This window comes from Anas acuta, chromosome Z, assembly GCF_963932015.1.
Source record: "Anas acuta chromosome Z, bAnaAcu1.1, whole genome shotgun sequence".
NCBI classification, from domain to species: Eukaryota; Metazoa; Chordata; class Aves; order Anseriformes; family Anatidae; genus Anas; species Anas acuta.
This window is the reverse complement of record NC_089017.1, coordinates 8,599,944-8,624,314: the sequence shown is the minus strand read 5'-3', so window position 1 is coordinate 8,624,314 and position 24,371 is coordinate 8,599,944. Positions and strand designations below refer to the sequence as shown.

Sequence of the window (24,371 nt, the reverse complement as noted above, 5' to 3'; positions counted from 1 at the left end):
CAACCTTTCCTTAAACACCCCCAGGGATGGTGACGCCACCACCTCCCTGGGCAACCTGTCCCAGTGCCTGACTGCTCTTTCTGAGAGGAAATGTCTCCTCATTTCCAACTTGAACCTCTCCTGTCACAGCTTGAGGCCATTTCCTCGTGTCCTATCACTAGTTACCTGTGAGAAGAGGCCGACCCCCAGCTCCCCACACCTTCCTTTCAGGGAGCTGTAGAGAGCAATAAGGTTTCCCCTGAGCCTCCTCTTCCCCAGACTAAACAACCCCAGGTCCCTCAGACACTCCTCACAGGACTTGTGTTCCAGGCCCTTCACCAGCTTCGTAGCCCTTCTCTTGACATATTCCAGGGCCTTGATGGCTTTCTTGTAGTGAGGGGCCCAAAACTGAACACAGCACTTGAGGTATGGCCTCACCACAGCAGAGTACAGGGGAATGATCACCTCCCTGGTCCTGCTGGCTGCCCTATTCCTAACACAAGCCAGGATGCCATTGGCCTTCTTGGCCACCTGGGCACACTGCTGGCTCATTTTCAGGTGAGCATCGACCAACACCCCCAGAGCCTCTTCCTTTGCACAGCTTACCAGCCACTCTGCCCCAGGCCTGTAGCACTGCATGGGGTTGTTTTGGCCAAAGTGCAGGACCCAGCACTTAGCCATGTGAACCTCATCCCACTGGCCTCTGCCCATAAACCCAACCTGTCCAGGTCCCTCTGCAGTTCCACTGCTGGACCTTGTTTAATATAAACCTACAAAATGTTTAATTTAAGCATTTTCCTGCGGATATTTGAGATGAGGGCAAAAGATCTGAGACTGTTATGAAAAAATATCAGAAACAGTGACATAAAAAATACCAAAAAGATGCATGGGCATAGCAGGATGAAGACCTGTTTTTCAAAGTTTCATTTTTGTTAAGAGAAGAATTCTATGTATTTCAGCACATACAACCATGTTTACAATACAAAGTTTTATTATACCCAATCACTCTTGTAAACATACCAGAGTAAGGCTGAAGCACTCGACAGAAAACATCAGCAAACTTGTAAGAGTGGGAAAGGCAGTTCTGACACCACAGTTTTGATTTAATCTGCAGCAAGTAAACGACCCTGCCATCATCCTGCAACATGTGTGCTTCATTCCCTGATAAACTCATGGAGGAAAAATCCACTGAGTGCTCTTAATTTTAAAATACCTATGTCTGCATCAAGATATCTCCAAGTCACAGATCACAGGAGTCAGAAGAGGATAGTTGGAAAAGCAACACTTCTGCTCTCTTCTGCCCACTGTGCTCTCCTCACCTGTTCCGCAGGCACACTGCTACCAGCCAGAAAGAAGCCACGGTCTGCACCATTTTCGACATGTAACAATCAGTTTTCAGCTTTTCTTCAAAAATTACTGCTATTTATCTGAGATGCTTGAGTTCTGGAGAAGTCTCAGTGCCTACATGGGCTACTGGTGGGATGCCATTGAAGAGCGTGACAAAAACGACTAGTCACAGACTGTGACCAAAAAAATTCCCCAACCCTAACATGAAATGGAAAACAAATTAATATTCTATATCCAGCCACAACAGCAGAGACTAATCAGGCAGTTAGTCTATTAGTAAAATCACAAGGTTTCACTCCAGCAGCTCTGACGCAGTAATGGGTTTTCCCATGAAAACTTGAAAGAAAAGGTGAAAAAAGATTTGTGAAGCATGATGGAAAGGAATGTCAGACACAGCTTTGGTCAAACTTGCCCATTAAATGTTCACCCATTACTCCCCAGGTTCATTCACAGGCCAATTGAACTGGCTATTTACTGCTGTTTGCTATTTTTCAATTTTCTAAGCTTACTAAAAATTCCTTTTAAAAAAAAAAAAAAGCTTGCGAAACAAAACAAAACAAAAAAACTAAATGTTGATAGTTTGTTTTCTCTTCACAGTACACTTTTTGTTTTTCTGATTATATATGTTCTGTCACTAAGCTGGTATAAAATTACTCACAATAAGTCCTATTATTTTAATTTCATACTAAAAAAAATGACTAATGATGTCCTTTTTCTTCAGCCATTTGGACTAATTCCATGTGAAATCAATGAAAATTATTTTTTTGAGGAACAAGAGCAGCCCTAGCTCTTTGTAGAGAGATATACTAGTGTACTTGTAGTCTTTTACTACACTTTTACTATCATATTATACATAATGTCTAAAAAAACAACATTGCAATTACATATTTAAGCACTAGATAACACACAAAAGATAAAGGTGTACAATTTTTGTTTACTTACAAAAGATAAAGTCTTAGGAAACAGTATGTATTTATCTCTAATTTTACTAACTGTTCTATCTGTGCCTTTGAAGGAGTATAAGGAAAAAATGGAAACCAAGAAGGAGGTAAACAGAAATCAAGTAATTAATTACTGCACTGCTGAAAAAAGTGCTTTGATGAACTAGACACAAGATCTATCGGTTCATAGGCTAACAATCTTTCCAACAAGTAGCACATATGGCTCATAAAACAAAAAAGTCTACCTCTTTAAACATCATTTGTTTTTAGTATGTTTTTTTCATTTACAATTCATCTAGCACTGCCATTTGAAACAAAAAGAAAACTAAAGAAAAAGCCAGAGATACAAACAATAGAAAGATCTTGAAGAACCATTTGATTTTAGAACACCACGTATAGTAATTTTTCTTCTTTTAGATTTAGGTTGATTTATTTAACTGTGTTTTTCTTAGATGTGTTGAAGTTAGAAGCTAGGCAGTGATTATTAATTTAGGCAGGTATTATTAATGTGAGCTCACTGAAAACTATGCCATAACATCAGCATTTATAGGTATCAATTCTTCATCTATTTCCATTATTTTCATTTGATCTATTATATTCAAAGCAGGAGAATGTCAGTCTTAAATCTTATAACTACAAAGAAAAACAGCAGCACTAAAACTCCATAGGCAAAAATAATTTAATACAGTCTTAAAAGGTACTATATAATTATCAAACACCTATATATTATTTATATATATTATTCATATACTATATAATAATATAGTATATAGTATATGTATTATATCATATATTATATATCATATATTATATATCATATATATATATATATATTTATATATATATAAATTTACAGTACAATTATGAACCTGCTGAGATTTCTATACATACTTAAATTTTTACTACGCAAGTGGCCCCTGATGAAGTTACTCATGGGCCCATAATTTTGCTTTTCCAACAATTTTCTACTGCTGGTTCTCAGCTCTGTGTCTCTTCCACATTTTGAAGCAAGAGAACTTTATCTCACACTTCTCAGAAAAAACAGTAGCAGTATCTTCTGGACTCTCCCACTGCATTATCCACCCCAGCAAGTTAACAGACCTTCTATTTCAAAGCAAATCTTAAACCTTGATGTAACCTTTCTGTACACTATTACCGATTTCACCACCACCAAATGAAGATGCTATCATGGTGCTTAGCTATAATGCCTCCATATTCATTGTGAATGGAGCTCCTTAGGTTATTTTGTTTCTTGTGCACTGCACCAGAATAGAAGAGCTGCCACAAAAATCTGCCTCCCTCACTTTATCTTGTATAGTTTGTTTTCTTCGATCTGTCAAGGAGTTTCAGTGGGAATACTGACTCATTCACTTATTTCTCCCCCCAGAAAACAGTTATAAACACTTGCTTATGATACTTGTATCAGAAAACAAACAAACAACAAAATCAAAACCCACACCTGAAACAATCAATCAAAACAAATACACAATCAAAACAAATCAGAATCTTCCATCAGAAACGTGTACAAGTTGAGGATTGGTATGTTCCACAGGAGGAAAATTTAAAATCCAGTTTATGTTATCTTTGGAGAAATTCCCTAGTACTGAATAAAAATTGCACTGTAGTATGAAACCTATATATAGAATATATCTGTTTAAAATAGAAATATGCCTTCTCCAGAAAACCACATGCTTTCTGCTTTACCATGAGTTCTTCATTGTTTGATTTGCAAGACTGCTATCACAGAAATGATGGATATAAAAAATTCACCCATAAGTAGAATTCACTTTAGGAGCAAATTTAGAAGAGAAAATTAGACTTGATAAGAAAAGTATATATAAATGTAAATTCTGTCTAAATGAGTTCAAAGCACAAGGATCTTTGGTGTGCTGTGCTAAGAATGACTACTGTGCTCAAGAGGTGAGTTAAGAAAAGTGCAGGATAGAACAATATACTGCAACACTACAACATGATAAAGATTTGACTAGTTGCCAGACTCTAATAACTAATGGGAATGTCTCATAGTTAAGCAACTGCAATGCTGTTTGAGTGTCTACCACTACTGAATGTTATAATCTGTATGTTTACTTTTTTACACTGCAAGGAAGGAACTTTTTCAACTATGACATTAAACTTTTTCCTTCTGTACAAGGAAATACTTCTGTATAGCAGCCATAAGCTTCAGGGACAAACAGCATTGTTTGTCATCACAAAATTGTACTTCATCATGAGAACTGGGGGAATGAACAGCATAAATGTGTATGTCAGAATTTTAAGATTTGTGCCTCACTTCCCAGCTCTGGAATGGTGCAACGCAATCATTTAGCAATACACTAGTAACACCAAACTGGAGGTCTCTTAGTGTTTAAAGACCTTGTGTTAAGTTTCTATTTAATTATTTAAGTGCAAAAATAGCACTCTACCTGTAGTCATAGTTCTCTTAAAAATGGAGGAAAAAAATAATTAGAATAGTAGTAGAAAGTCACTGTGTCTAAGGTTAAAAAAAAAAAAAAAAAAGCATATGAATATGATTTCATTCATGTTTGGAATAGTGGATAGAAGAAAACTAAAATAAATACCGCATCTGTAACTTCTATCTCGTACAACTTCTGAAACGTCTCCCGATCAAAGAAGAACAGCTTCCCACTGCCACCACCTTTCTTAACAGAGGTACCTGTGACAAGTATTTTATCATCTGGGCTAAAACAGCAATCAGTCCTGTTGGAAAAAAAAAAAAAAAAAAAAAAAACATTATATTGGGCAAATCAGTAATTAATGTATATTTAATTTATAGATTACAATCCTTACAAATAATCTTTTCTATTTGTTAATCCTTTCAACACAAAGTTTAAAAACAACTTTTATCTGCTGTTATCTATTACTATAGTTATCAGACAGTTCACATTTACAATTACAGCTGTGCACAGAATACGAAAAACTGGCAAAAACAATTAAAATATAAAAATCCTCCTCCCAACAAAATTTCTTTTCCTCTCCAAATTCATGTGAACTTTTCACATAGGAAAAAAAAATAATCATTTTAAATCTGGTTACAATCATTCATAAGAAATAAAACAATCTTGAAATCTGTTTTTGCTGATGATACGTTCTTCAGTGCTGCACGGCAGTTGTGTTTATATAGTTGCCAAAAATGTTTGTGTGTTTACTCTTCCTATATGCTACAAAACAGAGTGAGTGCTTGTGACTTCAAATTTGACCTCCCTAAGCTTTCTTTCTAAGATCTTATTTTGAAATTGTATATTGTCTTTAGAGTGTCTCTAGAGTTCTAGAGAGGACTGTGCTACAGGTACAGAAGTATAGATAATACCTTTAAAAATATGATCACAATACTTAACAATATATGGTACTACACCATACTTTAGTACCAAATAACAGTAATCAGCAATTCTAACATCATAACTTGAATTTAGACAATACACCTTTATGTTATGTCTACTTTTCAATCCAGATTTTTCTTTTAATTAATCATAGACCAAATAGGAATGATATATCTCATTACACAAACATAAGGCAATGAACTGGCCTCCTCCTAAAAGTTTCTAATCTAATTAGGCATAAGATATATGAGACTAAAATATGGCATAAAACAAGCAAAGATAGATAAGAATTATCACATGAAATAGGAGATATTTTAAAGCAATGTTAAGCCGTAAAATAGCCAAGAACCTTATTGCACAGTCTCCTATGTGTAGTTCTTTGTGTACTATCCTGTACCTATTGAGAAACATCTCCAGTATACTCCCCCCTGCTCAGCACAACTACCGCTGTTTATTCTAGCTGGAAAAACTTAACAGTACTTACATTGGAAAGAAGCTGGACAGTCTTTCAGCTGAATGAAGAGGCTTTTTAAATTGCCTTATATCCCACATCTTTAAAGTATCATCCCCTATGTAACAAAAGGAACAAAGGTTAGCAAGAAAGAATTTAAGACAAGAATCTAGACATCTGCAGAAAAATTTCATCTTCTAATTCAGATACAGGAAAAGGAACAGAATGATGTTGTAGAAAAATTCAAAATGGGGATGGTTTGGAAGCTTTTTGTGCCCAAATGACTATGAAAATGCAAGGATGAAAAATTCCACCTGCTGCACTCCAGTAGATCAGAAACTTCTGCTCAATGATTCAGCCCTATCGCAGCAATCCTGCCTGCTAAGAACCATTGCCCACAGTGGAATCAGATTCCCCAAACACCATTTAATGCTGTTTGTGTGTTTTGGTGCTTTACTATTAGGAAGAAATTTAACTTTGCTGAATACATATATATATATATATATATATATATATATATATATATATATATATATATATAAATAAATATATATATATATATATATAAATGTTATCACAGGTGGACTAGATCAAAAGATAAACAAGCTTTATGTGTCTGGTTTCTACCTGCACTGGAAAAATGATAAGGAAGGACAGAAGACACGAGAAGCCTTCCTGCTTCTTTGGCATGCAAACAGAAACAAACTGCAACTTCAGTATGAAGAATGGGCCCCGGAATCAGCCAGAAGTCCTCGGGTAATGGGTAGAAGGGAAGCAAATGAATCCATGCTTGCTGTAATGAAACCTTTTCACACCCTTCCACAACACCTTTGGCCATAAAAGCCAAAGTTGAGGTTACAGCAAGACATTTATAGACATTATATTCTCATCTGTGTTTGATAAACATGGTGTGACTCCGTAGGCCAGTAAAAGTCAGGCTGTTTATTCCTTTTCCAAAAGTTATGACATATTAACACAGTGAGTACCAGGAAGAAAAAAAAAAAAAAAAAAAAGGAAAAAAAGGGGGGGGGGGGGGGGGGGGGGTGGAGAAAAAAGTTTAGTTAGTTATTCTCAGAGAGATCTACATCTCTGCTAACCTTCCCCCTGGGATACATATTTTCTGCATGAGAATTTGAGCCCTGAGGCACCTCTTGCAGACACCTAGACATCTTTTTGTATTCTACATCAGTGCCTCAGTGATTTCAAGGGCAAAAAGAAGGACTTTCAAACAATTCTCCTTGAAAACATCCAGAGATTAATTTCAGAAAAAAAGTTACAAAATATTCCTGACCTAACTGGTGAGCAGGAAAGTGATTAGCAATCCATGGACCTGCTTCCTTGCAACACTCAAACCTTGCAAGGAAATATTTTTTATTTTTAAATCGTCTAGTACTCTGTGTGTTCCCAACCTTTGAGATTAAGAGCCCAAAGCAAAGCTTGGAAATAAAATGCAAAAATAGATAAAATAAATAAAAAAATACACAAATGTATCATGCCATAACAAAAGAAATCAAGGACAGCAGTACCTTTCATAGGGAAAGCAGTAATGTGTGGCCTCATGTATCACGTATGTTTATATTAAAGACCAGGATAATGCCTAACTACAAAATATTTCTAAGAAGTGGACAACTTAAATAAATGATGCCCAGGACACAATATATTTCTTTTCATTGCAAAACTAAAAAATGACAAGAATGAAAAATGTTGCCTCCCTATTTTGGGAATATCTGTTTTCTTATTGTTTCATAGTAGACACCACCCCAAGCACTTCAAAGCATTTGGTCTTGTAATGTGAGCCCTCCTTTTTCCCCTCCTACCCTGAACAAAAAAAAAAATACACTTATTGTCTAGATGTTATATCTAGAGCACCAGCACTTTATAAATGTACGCAAATGATACCATTTGGCTGCTCTGCAAATCTCTTGCACAGGGACAGATCTAAGGCTAGCAGCCAAGGCTGTTCTGTTCCCAGTGGAATGAGCCTTGACATGATCTTCAAGCTGTAGCCCTGCCAGGCTTTAGCAGGAGAGATGCAGTGAGACATTTAGATACAGCTCTCCTTCTAAGAAGAAAGTGTATTCTGCTGGTTTAAAAAATCACAAGACTCCAGAAGGACTCAAGGAGTTTTCAATGATTTCAAACCAGCATTGTCTTAAATGGTGCAGAAATAGTTGATTAAGTACTTGGAAAGGGAGGAATACTCATAGAGTAACTTGGCCAATGCTGTGAAACGCTTACCATCTTTAATAATACGAGATTTCCAAAGTTCATCTTTAAATTCAAATTTACTGTGCAGTAAAAATGATATTTCTGCCTGAAATTAATTTGCTTTGAGTTGAAACCACTGCTACTAAGAAAGCAGACAATATCAATATGCCACAATACCAGTTTTTTGTATTAGCAACCTTCCATCAATGCTTAATGAGTTTCTTTATGAGAGCGGTAGCAGTACTGACCTATTTTTAGCTACTTCACATGTGGTCAAAGTAATTATCCTTAAAGAAAAATACATAAAGTTGAGAGGTGTGGAGTTCAGTATAAAGTATTCAAAATAACCCACTCTTAGATCATTCAGTATTTTTCTTGATGGCAGACTTGGCGCAATCTTTAAAAATGTTATTGCATTTTTAATAGCATTTCAAAGTCTATTTTTTGCCATTTTAATTAGAAGGATACCAATCTAGTATGATATAAACAGGCCAGACACCATTATGTCCATGGTATCAAGGAATGGATTTATCAAGAGGAAACAAGTGGGTCCTAGAAAGAATCTCTGGTGAGCCAGGATAGGCATTTTGCACTTGACTTTTAGTCAAAGTAAGGTCAGTGCACTGAGACTACAAAGATTTTTATTTCTTAGTTTTTCTCAGAAGATAATGACCAGGAAGACAATTAAATGGATGCAAATGCACCCCAAAGAAGTAAAAACACTGCCAAAGTAAAGCACCGTCAGAGGTTCAAAAATTCTAAAGTCGGCAACACCCTTCAAGAAGCTCCTATTTTAAGAGGGAGTCCTGTGTTGAAAGCAAATCTCAAGGACAAAGATCACTGGGGAAAGCAACGAAACAAAGGAAATGAGATTTTAAAAAGCAAAATAGAGCAAAGGAAAGACATAGCACAACACGACTCACTGTGAGGAAGTATCAGAATACATTATGTTTATAAACTCAGAACCTTTCTATGAAGGCTGATACTACAGGCATCATGAGGCACCTTAGAGAGCAAGGTATGTGCTTCTGCATTCTGCTCTGGTTCAGCACAAGGAACTGCAACAGTTCAAGAACAGCCCTCTGAGGCACCACAGGTCAGTATCACACTCACCCTGAGCCAAAGGACTTGGGAGAAGGAATCCTGCACTTATGCTTGGAATAGCTCTCACCATCACTCGAGCCACACCAACCTGGATCTCTTATATAAACTGATTTTTCCACGTAAGTTTACCGACAAACCAACAGACAAATAACTATCATAAGGTTCATGGAATTAATGAAATCATTGTTTCTTATTATTCTAAAAGTGGATTCTGACCAGACCAGGAGTCAAAAATTACTTTTACAATAGGACCCCAAATCGTATGGCTGAACAAAGGAAACATTCACATACCTTTACTGTATGTAGAAAAAAATACTTCCACAGTTACAAGTGTGTCAAAATATCACTTTCTTAAGTTTCTGTCAAGTTACTACCTAATACCCAACAAAAATAAGACTGGGAACTCTCATAAGCATCTCCTTAACTTTTCATTTTCCCTTGTGTGTGCAGCTGAGCCCTGCCTCATCTCTCTCATATCTGACACTGAATCTACATCAGATGCAGGAGAGTCCATCAGGCTTTCAATGAAAGTCCCCATTCCCCAAACGGCTATCCTCTCTTTGATCCTCAGCACTTGGCAGGTGTGTTAATCTATGAATGCTGGATCTACATCTGCTTTTACTGGTACAGATCCAAAGTAATACTCACATTAGAGCACTAACCAAACAAGTAAAAATAAGGTATGAATCCTTATTCTTCAACACAGCATACAGGAATTAAAATAAAACAAAACCAAACAAACAAAAAAGCCATGAGACAACTGTAGCTCTTGTAACCACATTAAGGGGCCTGTACAGTCTTATATTCTGCAAACTATCAAGTTCTTACACAGTTTATACCAGAGTGAGGTAGAAAGAGCATAAGTAAGTTGAAGTTGGTTTAATATAACACAAAATCTGGAGACAGATGAAGAGCAGGCAAGCAACTGCCACAAGCAATTAAAATATGCAAAGGTCATTTCTGTTATCTCCATTCATAAATGCAAAATATAAGAGAATTTACATACACTGAGGTTTCAGAACAACTCTACTGAATATTCCTCACATTAGTATTATTCTTGTTTGCTGTGGATATTTAAAAGGCACACCAGTGTTTTTTAAAGTCATTTCAAGTACGCTTGTGTGGATTTTGTGGCGGCAACACCACTGGCAGGCAGAAGCAGCATTTTACGTAGCTCGGAATAGATAGACAGATTGTCCTTACTAAACTGAATACTTGCTATGTGAAAACCTTCTCCTTCTTGGAAAGTAGGTGAACCAGCAGGGTTGAGACATTTTACCTCAACCACTTATGGAGTACCAGGAGCCTGAACAGCAATCAGAAAACAATCTAAGCACCAGTAACATGTCCTAGTAAGCCTAGGGCTCTTAAGGACAAGCCTACCATCATTTTACTCTGCAAAATGGGATCTGGGGAACACAAATGTTTGGAATTATAGAAACATACAAAGAAATGAGGTAAGTAACATCCAATAGCAGCTGCATATTTGTGTAAAAGCCACCAGTGCCACTCTGTTCATCAGGGACAGGGCAAGTGGAAAGACACAAAGCACTTGCAAGCTACTCCCCTCAGCTTGAAATACAAGCTCCTCTTTCAGAGAGTTTACAATCTATGAATACCTGTCTCATGGTATTTTGTATAAAAAAAATCTCATTCTGTCTACATACCAAACTGACCAGATGTTATGTACATATGTTAGGCATAATACTGAGGCTACATTAACATACGCTGCCTCTCCCTAGGCCTGTTTATTTGGCCTTGAGGCCATGCTAATGCTTACACATAGCTCCTGGTTGCAGCTGGTTTCCATCCAGTCAGCTCGGACTGTATGCTTGCACCTGCCTGCAAAATGCTGCGTACACAACTCCCTACCTGAAAAGCTATCTTAAACAGACACCATCCCAACTAACACATCTAATAATGGAGTGAATGAGTCTTCATAAATGTCTTTGCCTTCTCAAGGCTTGTTCTGTTCTATTAAGAGACTTTTATAAAAAAGTTTTACCTGAAGTTTAAAAAACTTTTTTTAGCTTCTTTCCATTCAAGTACAAATTGGCCTTTTACCTCCACTCATCAACGCTTGATACTTATAATTTTAACTACATAAAAATTTCAATTAGAACATACAAGTACACTGCATTAGAAACCTGCTTGAGAAATTAATAGCTCTACAACAGATACACTCTTACTGAGAGGCAGTAACCTTAACAGAAAGAACTATATAATGAAATTTTTCTTAATTCTTAATTAAGCTAATAACTTCCCTTTTGGTGAATTGTCAATGCTAGGCAACAAGACAGATCAGGAACTATATGACATAAACTACAAAGTTCTCTTAAAATGTTCCTTAAGTGCTGTGAAATGCACTTTCAGGAACACATTATGGCATGGTGTATCAAAACAAAAGATGCAGACTGTGAAACAATTCGGGTTTATATCTGATTTTACTATCTTACCTCAATCATAAATAAATTACATTTAGAAATGGTATGATTTAAATGTTTGGGTTTTTTTACCGAACCACATTAAGATGGTCTTACATTAAACACATCAAAGGGTTCTTTGAGTCACTTACCTCCCCGACTGGCAAGGGCAGTACCATCATAGGAAAATGCCAAGCAAGAAGTGTCAGTGCCTGGAGCATGGGCTTGCCTGCAGTGGAACTTCGTATGTACCTGTTTGTCAAACAAATAAAACATCAAAAATCTTGCTTATTTCAAGACTGGGCAAACATTTCTTTATAGCATTTTGTGTATTTGCTGCTATTCCTAAATGTAAACAGAAAACCCTGCAACTTTAGCATTAACAGGTACAGAAGTTACTAATTTCTACAGCCTTTTTAAAAAGTCGTATAGGCTTTATATGGTCAGAATAGGCTTTCACAATAAGTACTTGAAAGAAAAATACAAATTTTGCATAGATTCAAGTATACAGAATAGCATCAGAGCTACCGGAATACTCCTACTACCACTAAATAAAGGTGGTTAGGCCTGGTTAAGATAAATATACATTTTAAGACAGTTCTTGTCACCCATCTAAGCAGGCTTATTGTTTAAACAAAAAACAAAAAATGTGATATACATACTTTGGAGAGGACTTAAAAGAAGTATAAGAAGAGGTTGGACATGGTGTTTAGGGACATGGTTTGACATCGGGTGGGTGACATTGGTAGTAGGATTTGGACCAGATAATCTTGGAAGTCTTTTCTGACCCTAATGATTTATGATTCTATAATTTAGTTTTGCTGGATTTCAACCATGCCAAAATTAATAGTTTATGGATTAGAAAAAAGCTTGGATATGCTGAGGTTTGTGTTCCATTGTGCTAGCTGAAACAGAATTCAAGGTTGGGAATCATTCATGTTTATTTTTAAGTGTATTTCCCTGGTTATTTTACAAGAAGACATCACTTTCAAATTAGACCTTATTCTTGTATAAAAATCAGTTTTAGTTTATTAAGTCGCAATTTAGTAAAATTCTTAAAAATTCTCTCTGTTAAAATGGGAGAAACCTGTGAAATCTCAAGTTAAATTTTAGCACTTCTGCAAAATTCAGCTTTCCCACTTCCCAACCAAACCAAAGGTCTTGGCTTTGATACCAAGATGTCCTTTCATAAGGCATCTTGCTGGTTAATTCAACTGTTAGTCACTGTTGCCTCAGTCATTACATACGTTATCTTCAATCACTGATGGAGACCACACCACACATGCCTGCTGTGTGAGGGTGACCAGTCACATTCCCCATCAGAGACAGAGAACTTCAGCAAGACTGACTAACAGGTGATAAAACGGGACAGCCAGGTAAAGGACGGAGTGATCTAATTTATTGCACGGAAGTGAAACCAGTGGCAGGGTGAGATTAAACTGTGGCTAGGAGTCCAGTGAGTCCACACTAGCAATGAAGATGAAAGGCAAACTTGTTGCTGACATGGACAGGTTACAAATAAATTGTTGAGAGGAGTACTAAGTCCCACTGAAAGAGTGACAGTGAAGTGAAATAGAAGAATGCAGAAAGGGAAAAAAATAATGGAGAGAGGAAACAGCAAAGCCTTGTAGAATATCACAGAACACAGCAGATGCGGCAAGAAGCTACAAGACAGGGATGGAGCACTGTAAAGAAAAACTGGACGTCACTAGGTGAACAGGCATGAAGAATATTTCAGTAAATGGAGAAATTCTGAGATGAATAAGGAGCCCCAAAGAGCTATGGGATAAAGCAAGTAACCTAGACGGGATTAATTGGAAACACGTGGGCATTTAGGAGTGAAGAGGGAAGTGGGACAAAGAGGAAGACAAGGAAGAATCAAAATGGAAACATGAAGGGAAAATAGAAGAGGAAAAGACTCAAAGGAATTTGAGACAGTTAAGTCCTTCTTGAACACGTAGGAAATTACACTTCTCTTTTGCTCTCTTTTCCTAGCAAAACGAATTCTTACAGCTTTAAAATGAGACATTCGAGAATTTCAGGTTGCGTCTGCAACCTTATCTCACCTTCCCATCTGTAAGTTAGAGATTAAAGCATGCTCTTCCTCTCATGGAGAAAAAGGACTTGGAAGTCTTTTATTTACCATACTGATGAGCAAAACAGGAAAATATAGAGAAGAATGTATTTTTAGAGAAAGGTTTGAACAGTTTGCAGTCAGACCTAGAACTGTTCCCTGAACGCTAACAGGACAAAATAATGAGCATTTGCAATTACTACCCACTAGATATATTAAAAGATCCCCAGTTCTACAGAATGAAAAAGAAGACTGTGATCACATAATTCAAATGCACAGAGAGACTGATTTATGTTTGCACAGGAATCCTCAGTTACTTCTTCTAAGTTTTGACTAGGTAACTTAACAAAGGCTCCTTTAATGGGTTATTTTGTATGCAAAAGACAAAACGTAAATTAATTAATATTGTTAATTGCTAGTAAAGTAATTAATATTGTTTACCCTTCCAAATATCTGTTCTGAATTTGGTCCAAAATCTAGAGAATCTTTCTGTTATGACATTAATAATGACGGAAAGCTTATTTTGATGTGCAGATTTAATTCAGTTTTCAGAGGAGTCATATAAGGCATTCATTCCACAAATGACTCTTCAACAAACAAAGGAGGACTTCACCCATGAAGCAAATGCTTCTTTCAGTATTTGGAGATAGAACACTATTGCCTGTATTTAACTACAGCGCTTGTTTTGAAATTAGTGTCTCTTTGAGCCAATTGCACATATTCTGGAGAAACTCTATGAACAGATTGCAATTTACAACTGCAAGTCTATGTTGGGGTGTTTATAAATACTAAGAAACATATTTTATGCATCCAATTACAGAAAATTTTCCAAATACATGGTAACATATAGAGGATAAACTGTGAATTAGTTATCAGAAAATAAAATTTCTGTACTATTTGCTAAACATTGACAAGCAATTAAAATGATGTATATTCATCTAAGAAATATCATAGACACTTGCATAAACATGATAAATTATTAATATTCACACCTAAAAAAAACAGACAGAAAGATTACAATATGGTATTTATCTATTTAAATGAATTGAAAAAAACTTTGTTTGCACTATACACCACTTGTCAACCCACTGTGACAATGTCACATTGACACATGTTAAAATAACTTTTTGTTTTTCCCCCTCATTTTACTGCAACTTTAATACAACGTCTTATGTGGTTCTTTGTTTGTTTGTTTGTTTTCCCAATATAAATTAAAATAAAGAAAAATATTTTGGAACCAACCAAATACTTTTCTTTGATGCCTTACCAGTGGGTGTGGGTGTGCATATTTAGGAAGTGAATATATAGGGTACTGTCCCTCTGCCACCACATCATGTTCTGAGAGTTTTGTATCTCCCTACTTCTACCCCTCTACATTTAACCAATTCTTGCTCTTTTTCTGCAGTTCCATAGAAAACAGAAAAACAGCAACACACTGATATTCAAGACTCAGATATTATTTGTCCCTTTATCCAAAACTGAAATCAATAGATCAACTGTATCTAAACTCTAGACATTTACATGTATGTAATGCAAGACTCATCTGTAAAAGACAGTAAGATTGCATCAGCAATTCAGTTTATCTTTAAAAATCAATTTGCACAGTTTACCACTGAAAAGATTGTTTTCCTAACTTTGAGCTCTGCAAGTTTGTCCTCCATATATTACTGTGCAAAGAAATATAACCCTGAATTGTAATACTAAATCAAATATTTTAAAATGATTGAAGGTTGCTCTAAAAATGAGAGAAGGTTGAACAAGAAGTTTTAATATACACTGGCAAGTGTTCTTTGCAGTTTTCAAAGAAAATTATGTGTTTGGCCTCTGGCCTCTTAACATATTTAACAGATGTCTAATCTTGCTAACAAATCATTAGCAAAAAAATTGTTATCAGAATGTTTCTTGCTGGAAAGACATGAAACAACACAACTAATGTACACATTTCAGACGTTTGATTCAGGAAGGGAAGGAAAGAGCACTGAAACACTAGATAAAGCTGTGAAGATAACTAGGGCAAAGTGTATTCACATTTCTCCTTCCCTTTTGTGGCAGAAATACCCACTATTATAGAGTATTACTCCAGTGCCTTACAAAATTTGACACGTTCATCGATCCTTAATTTTTTTTTTTAAGGTTTACCCATTTCAGCAAATTCTGTAATAATAAACCCTGTCTTTTGCTTGTTTGAAACCTTTCTACAGAATAACTCCAGCAATGCAAGCACTCTCTAGCTTTATATTAGCACATATATTTTTGTAAGCAATTACAGCTGACTGGACTTGTATGCAACATGAATTGACAGGCAGAAAACATGAAGCACATGTGAGAAGGCAGTTGCAAGAATCAAGAAAACTAGGATAACTGCTAAATATGAGAATTTGCAATATTGTTACAGTCCTCACAGAGACGATGAGAACCAGAAAATAAATGGAAGCCAGAGAAAGGACAGAAAAAAAATGAAAACAAAAACAAAACGAAAACTACATGAATGGAGCATCAGTAATGAATATCCTTTCTACAAAACTCTGGGTGGGTTGATGAGGAACAATATGAGAAACAAAGACAACAGTGGCCACATAACGTGTCTATCGCAGAATAATGACCTATAACAGAGCTGCTCTGCATCACACTAACTGTTCTCCTTTCCCAGCATCCCAAATATTACATGTTCTATGAAAAGCAGAAGACCGACCTGGTCAGTTTATTTACCCCAGAAATCCAAGCCACGTCCATTAGATACATCAACACTCTTAACTAAAGAAATTTTTGAACTTTCCACATTGTTTTGAGGATCTAGTATTTCAGAGGAAGCCAACACTCCCCCAAGATTGCATGTTTCCCACACACACTTTTCTTTTTCCTTAATGAAACAATGGTTTCCATCTTGTTACTAACATCTTCAAGATATTATTAAAAGCAGAGGCAGTAAATCAAGATAGGAACTGGGGACAATGAGACCTACAAAGTATCATCATGCTTCTGCTATATAAATATTTCTCTGTATTTACAAAAATTTACTCATTACTGGAAACACAATCAACTCTTCTACTAATATCCCACTTACAGTCAAAGAAACTGTCCAACACTGAGTGTGTCATTAACAACATGCAATCTACTACTCAGGTTTGTTTCAGCACATGGAAGGTTTCTGAACCAGGAAGCTCATTTCCAGGCAGGCCTCTCGTGCTTGCTTACCAGCTGTTCCCCCTTTTTCACAACAAGGAGCATTGGAAATGCTTCTTGAGAGAGCTGGAAATCAGGATTCACCCTGATTTCTAATGTAAAGCAGAGGAGCAGGATGAGCTAGGCAGAGCTACCAGAAAAACAAATCCCAAACAAACCATGTATGGCTGTCTGAGACTTAAACAACTGATTTCACCAGACCAAATACTTAGAGCAAAATAAATAAACTGATACTGCTAATATTCACCGCAAAAGTGATAGTTTTTAATAAGCATAAAAGCATTCCAAGATAACATCGCAGTCCAGTTTCAAGGTGACAAAAGGCATGAGCTATAAAGCTTGGGAAAAAAAACAAAAAAAAAAAACAAAAAAAAAAAACACCACCACCACAAACAAACCAGAAACCTTCTTTTTAATCACAACTGAGCAAAGCTGTCAGGGCTTGTGTTGAAGGTGATTGTATCAGAGATGCAATCTCAGAGCTGTGATCACAACTGACAAGACAGACACATTTCCAGCACGCTTTCCAAATTGCTATTTCCCCTTCCCCTATTTGTCCATCTCTACTGAACAATGCATGTTCACTTTGTTCTCAATTATAATCCAGAAAAGAAATTTAACTGTACCTTCTGGATTTGGTGTATCACTTACAAATTATCAGGTCTACATATGTCAGCTGAATTCAGAAACTGCTCCTTTTTTCCCTGAGTAGGTAGTTACAGACTATAATCAGATGTTTTTCTTAAGTCTCTGTAAACATGATCCCAGGGCTTTCAAATTTATCTGACAGCTCTTCAATACCACTTCCCATGGCACAGAAATTGATGCTGTTTCAGTAATGAGCACGCTGATGCAAAACAAGATTAACTGGTGAAACATGAGGTTTTAGCTTTTATGTGATTATACTCTTATGTGATTTGGTCTTCTGTGTGATTTTCTAACACGGTGACATTTTCATGTATCACTAGCAAACCTGAAACACTTTGTTCCCTTCTCTCAATCCTAATTAACTAATTATGAATACAGTAACCTAACTTTATTTGCAATAACCAGGTTGTCTAACTTGCTATTGTATTTAACATCCATTACATTCTCATCTGTTGCAACAAAGCCTTTTCTAGAGTGTGGGAGTGATTTTTCACAGAAGAGGCAATTCTTTGGGATTTCTTTTTTTTTTTTTTTTTCTCATACCCAAAAAACTTCAACAGGTACTTTATATAGAGGATTTATAGTTAGTTGCAATTAATGAACAAACAAGATGACTTGTTTTTATATTTTTATTTTTATTAAGTATAATGCAGCTTCTCTTAAACAATTGTATGGCAAGGAAAAAGCACAGAATCAGGAAAAAAAATTAGAAAAGGCAAGGGTTCTATTACTACTTTTTTAAAGTCTATACAATCTTCAGTCCCTTGTAATGAATAATACATTTTATCATGGAACTATGAATCAAATAAAAACATAAGTGTATAATGCTTAGTTGGAAAATATTGGTACGTTATGGAAAATGGCATTCTTAGGAGAGAAGCCATACAGCACTATAGTCATAAGAAAAGACTGGTGCCTGTCCCTCTGCTCCCCTCATGAGGAAGCTGCAGGCAGCCACAAGTTCCCCTCTCATCTAGGCTGAAAAAAAATCAAGCTACGTCATCGGCTCCTCACACATCTTGCCCTCTAGACCCTTTACCATCTTTGTAGCCCTCCTTTGGGCACTCTCTAACAGTTTTATGTCCTTCTTATATAGTGGTGCCCAAACCTGCACACAGCACTGGTGGTGAGGACACACCAGCGCAGAGCAGAGCAGGACAATCCCTTCCCTTGACCAGCTAGCAGTTCCGTGCCTGATGCACCCCAGGGCAAGGTTGGCCCTCCTGGCTGCCAGGGCACACTGCTGGCTCATGTTCAACTTCATGTTGACCAGAACCCCCAGATCCCTTTCTGCAGGGCTGATCTCCTCTCTCATCCCCCAGTCTGTGCTTATAGCCAGGGTTGCCCTGTTCCCAGTGCAGAATCCAGCACTGGCTCTTGTTATAGTTCACATTTTTGGTGATTGCCCAGCTCTCTAATTTTTAAGATCTCTCTGCAAGATCCCTCGTCACCTGGGAGGGAATCAACAGCTCTTCCCAATTTAGCATCACCTGCAAACTTACTCAAAACACCTGCATCTAAGATTTATAAAAAAAAAAAATGAATTGCCCCCAGAAGGGAGCCCTGCAGAATCCCACTAGTGACTGGATGTCGGCTGTCTGCTGTGACCCCATTTGTTATAAGGATTTGAGCCCAACCCATCAGCCAATTGTTCAACCATCATATTGTGTTTTTATCTAGCTGTATGCTGGACATTTTGTCCAGAAGAATACCATGAGAAACAATACTGAAAGCTTTACTGAAATCCAAAAAGATTACATTGACCGGATTCCCTTGGTCAAGCAGGTGGGTGTCTTCATCATAAAAGGAAATTAAGTTCATTAAGCAGGACCTACTAGTCATGAGCCCATGTTGGTTACGATCAATGCATTGTCTTTTGTGTATGTTTCAGTAACTCCCAGAATACTTTTCTCCACAATTTTACCAGGTACTGAAGTGACTGGCAGACCTGTAATTATCAGATATAGTCACAGTGAACAATTATTCAGCATTTTTAATAACGGCAATTGACACACATTGACTTCTACAAATAAATCTTAAAAATCTACAATTATATAGAAGACAATGAGGCAATGAACCTGATGCATTTGACTATATGCGCTTGAGATACAACAAGGAAGCAAGCAGGCTGACTTGCCTTGGACAAGTTTATGAACCAGTCCAAATTGATGAGGAAACCCTTCCTATCTGCCCAATGCTTCCATCATCAGTTAGAGCTTTTCATTTCTAAGAATACTGTTGACCACAGAAATGATTTCTTCTTGTTAAATTAATTCATAAAGAAAGATTTCAGGAAACCATTTTAGAAAGATGGCTTCTTAACAGCAGTGCTAAATATTTGCCTAATGGTTTAAAAATGAAACCCCAAGTGAATGTTTGGCTGCACTGTCAAACCTCACATTTGAGAAAATAATCTATCTTGGCCACAAAAAAATGATGCATATTGCTAATAAAAATAGCTTTTGGAAACTGTTCAGTTGGCATCCTTTGGGGATTTTTACACTGCATGTGAAAAACATATAAGGATGCAAAATAAACGTTCTTTTGTATCTTTTCATAACTTATCTAACCCATCCTGTTATATCCCAGGGAATTTATGGTTTTCCTCCTTTTTACTACCACAAATATGGCTTCTGTAAAGCGAAATACACCCTCCTGCATATTCTTTCAAAAATATATTATTCACTGAGACTTGCCCAGTTGCTGAAGGTTTCTCTGCCTTCTCAGAAAAGACAAAAATCTGAGCAATTTTCTTCTGCAAAAATTTCAGTAAAAATTTACAATTATATAATTTAATAGGATGCCACTGATAGTCCACACTGCTGCAAGCTCATTATACAATTATACTATGCTTTGTATCAATTAAAAGTAGTCTTTCACCTACTTGCAATAAATTAGCATCATAGGAAAAAGAATCAAGATGAGTCTAAAAGTCAACTGCCACAAAGTTATTCCCACCATAATTCAATATAATTTGTAATACTCAGTCAGTTTGCAGTAATCCCAAAGCTTAAGACCAATTATAATCATTTTATGGGTGTACGGTGCAAACAGAATGAAATCTGACTGAAAATACAGACATTTACATTAAGCTATCACTTCTCATTCGATAACACTTCAGTCAAAATGGTGTGCTTTGCAGTGAACTATCCAAAGTAGTTTTATAACAAATTTAATGTTAGAATAAAAAGAATATTTCAGTTGGAAGGGACTTTCAGAGATCATCTACTGTAAATGCAATTGCTTGACTTAAGTTAGTTACTTGTTGAAAACAGCAGCTAAGTTAAAATATTTATTCCACCAAGGAGATTGCATTTCTCTAAGAAATTAATAATTACTTTTACTAAATTTCTTGTAACATACAGTGAATTATTTCTACATTATTTGATTTTTCCCATAAAAATGTGCTGCAAATTTTTTATCGTATTTTCTCTTTTATTAATTAAAATAATATAGATTTTAAAAAATTGATATGGTTTTCTTTATTTGATTGGAAACACAAAGGAAGAGGAGTGCCTCAATTAAGAGGGTAAACGATTTTTTGCCACATGAAATATTTCAGTGATGAGCACTTGTAACTCAACGCCTCAGCAGTTTATAAATGATGGCTGAGACTATTAGAAGAGAATAGAACAGAACAGAACAGTTGGAAAGGACCTTCAAAGATCATCCAGCCCAAATGCCCTACCTCTTTGGGGCTAACCAACAGTTAAAGCACATTATTGAGAGTCTTGTGCAAATGCCTCTTGAACATTGCCAGGCTAGGGGTATCCACCACAGCTACAGGAAGCCTTTTCCAGTGTCTGACCACCCTCATGGGAAGGAAAATTTTCCTGATGACCTTTCTGAACATGCTCTGGTAGAGCTCCATGCTGTTTCCTCATGTTTTACTACTGGTTCCCAGGGATCAGAGACCTGCACCTCCCTCTCCACCTTCCCTCCTCAGGAAGCACCGAGTTCTCCCTTCAGCCTCCCCCCCCCCAAGACCAGACAGTGCCTCAACCCCAGCCTCTCATCACTGGCCATGCTTCCCAGACTACCTTTGTTCAGACTCTATTATGTTAGCTATATATATAACAATATATAATACTTATAAAATAAAAGGGATATAATGTATAATATCAGCTATTATACCCCACTGTATTGTATTTCAGACTCCACAATATTAGTTCAATATACTTAAGGATTTTCAAGGGCCATACATATTAAAAAAAAAAAAAAAGTCTATACAAAACAAAAAACATCATCATCATTCAAAGTATGCTGCTGGTTTTGAGAAATTAAAGAAATCTCTTTCCTATTCTTCTGTTACAGGTCAATGGGACACTTGAAGGTGGGTGGGGGATCTGAGGTTTTTTAATAACTTAAGATACATCACTTCTTATCCAGAAGATGCAGAGCTGCTAAATGCTTTAATTTGAGTTATGTATTACCTGATTCAACATATTACCTGATGAATTCTGTAACTACTGGATTAAGTCCCAGAGTTATGTGGAAGTAAAATGTAAAAGTAAGAATTCAGCAGTTACATGGTTGAAAAATAAAATAAAAATAAATAACTCAAGCAACCTTTATTTTCTTTTCAAATATTATTCTTATCTCAATTTCACGATTACTATCTTTTTTTTTCCTTAAATTTATACAATTAACTAGCTAAATAAACAAATATGAAAACCTACACACTTATAAGCAAAATCCTGGCTAGCTGCAAAAAAAACTTTCATAAATTGTTTTTCACAAGTAGTTTACACTAACTCAACACAGTTTTCCACAAAGAATTTTTGTGAATTCCACTTAGCTTCAGCATTTGTAAAACCAGAGTTACAGATAACAAATGTACTGGTTTTACAAATAAGATACTACAGTGTTAATCACTTTCTGTAGATACAATGCACCACAGCTGAAAGCTTTTTTGACAAAAAAAAATGTTTTTGTTCAAATATAACAAATTACAACTGAATACAGTATTTGAATTCATTTGGCATATAGCTCAGAAACAACACAGTGTCTTAACTCCGGCACATCAAGTTTTGGGGAAGCATCAAACTCAGCCTAAAAAAATTAAAACCTTTCATTATTAAAGGCATCTTGTAATACAGGTTTAAATTTAAAACCAAGATTTCAACCCTTCTGAAGGGGGATGCTCAAGTGTCTTGGATTTGATTTCTGACAACACTGAAATTACTTGAAAAACTATGTTTCACTTTTAAGACAAACTAAATGTTCACATACCTTTACACCACACAATGCCCTGTCACATCAAGTTTCCAAGCTAGCTTGTAATCAGGTAAGCATTAGGTAGAGCAAAAAGACTTGTAATAACTTTCAGAAAAGCATGTCTTGCAGTTCTTCTGTACAATCCCTGAATAAATTTGAAACATTAATGTTTTTGTTTTGTTTTGTTTTTCTATAGGAAATGCAAACAGTACTGCTTAAAGTACTGCCTTTTCTGAAACTCTATAGTAACTCTCTTGACTACAATTCTCTTTTCACCTGGCATCCCTAAAATTCTTCTCCAGTCAACAAAAGAAACTAATTCTTCAGTGTTGTTGTTTTTTTTCGTCTTCGCTTTCCAGTTTCATTTCAGCACAATACTTCACACTCATGTCTGACAGTTTTATATTTCCTCTACATCAGCAGTGGCATCTTTGGACCACAGGGAGATACGTGAATTGCTGGTTGTAAAAATCGTATCTCAAAAATCTCAATTGCATGATCCCCTTTTCACCAAATAGCTTTGTTTCTTTCTCCATTGCTCTTCTTCAGCCTTTTCATCCACCACTGCTTTCTCCTGCATCCATATTCCTTTCTTGTCAATTCTACTGGAATTCCTTCCCAAGTCTCAACAGATTCATCCCTGCGAAAGCCCATCATTATTCTCATCAGCCTTTGAAGAAGTGCCTATTCTCTGTGCCCCTTATTCATCTTATTTTTTTCATTTGCTGTATGCCTTCTACATGTTGGCTCCATTCTTCACTGTTCCTGATGGTGTTTGATTCTCTTTCCTTCTCCCACTTTCACTGGCTACTCACCATCACTTAGAGGGAGACACTTGGTCTTAGAACTTCCCTCTCTACAATGTATTTCTACAAACCTTATTTACAACCACAATTGCAAATAATTTCATGCCATTAAACTACCTTACAGGAAAAGTTACTTTATTCTCTATCTGCCTAGCTCATCTTAGTTCACCCTGACATCACTTTGTGAATGGCTCAATATATTGAAAGCTGTTCCTGACTACCGTGTCTTTCCTGGCTACCATATGTTCCTGGCTGCCATAACTTTCCTCAATTTCCCTGGAAGACTTAACCTCTTTTTAATCGCTCATCACAAGAAGATGTCATTACATACATCACAACATGTCATCTCCTTTCCATCATACACTGTAAAATATGCAATAATAAGTCCCAATCAATAACATTATTACTTTGACTTCTTTGCCTTCTTTCTATTCCACTGCCTTTAAAATGGTTCTTTACTTTCAGGGTGCACTGTCAGTTCATTTTGTCTAATTTAACAGCTGTATTTTACCAATGAGCTAAATACATATTCTGCCAACAAAAGTAATTACAGACCATTCACTTAATCCTCAAGCACATCTGTGTTTTTCTCACATGAAGAAAAACAAAGCCAAAACCAACAAAACCACCACATCTCCATTTTCCGTAATAT

The 24,371-nt window shown here is 36.3% G+C and overlaps 1 protein-coding gene across 1 annotated transcript in view; it reads right to left on the bottom strand.

Moving 5' to 3' along the window:
• Window positions 1-24,371, bottom strand: part of WDR70 (WD repeat domain 70) — a 137,245-nt gene that overhangs the window by 24,992 nt on the left and 87,882 nt on the right. Inside the window, exons 11-13 of the mRNA XM_068667967.1 lie at window positions 11,944-12,043; window positions 6,090-6,174; window positions 4,847-4,985 (exon numbers count right to left, since the gene is read on the bottom strand). Coding sequence (XP_068524068.1) covers window positions 4,847-4,985; window positions 6,090-6,174; window positions 11,944-12,043 — 324 coding nt within the window. The remainder of the gene's footprint in view (window positions 1-4,846; window positions 4,986-6,089; window positions 6,175-11,943; window positions 12,044-24,371) is intronic.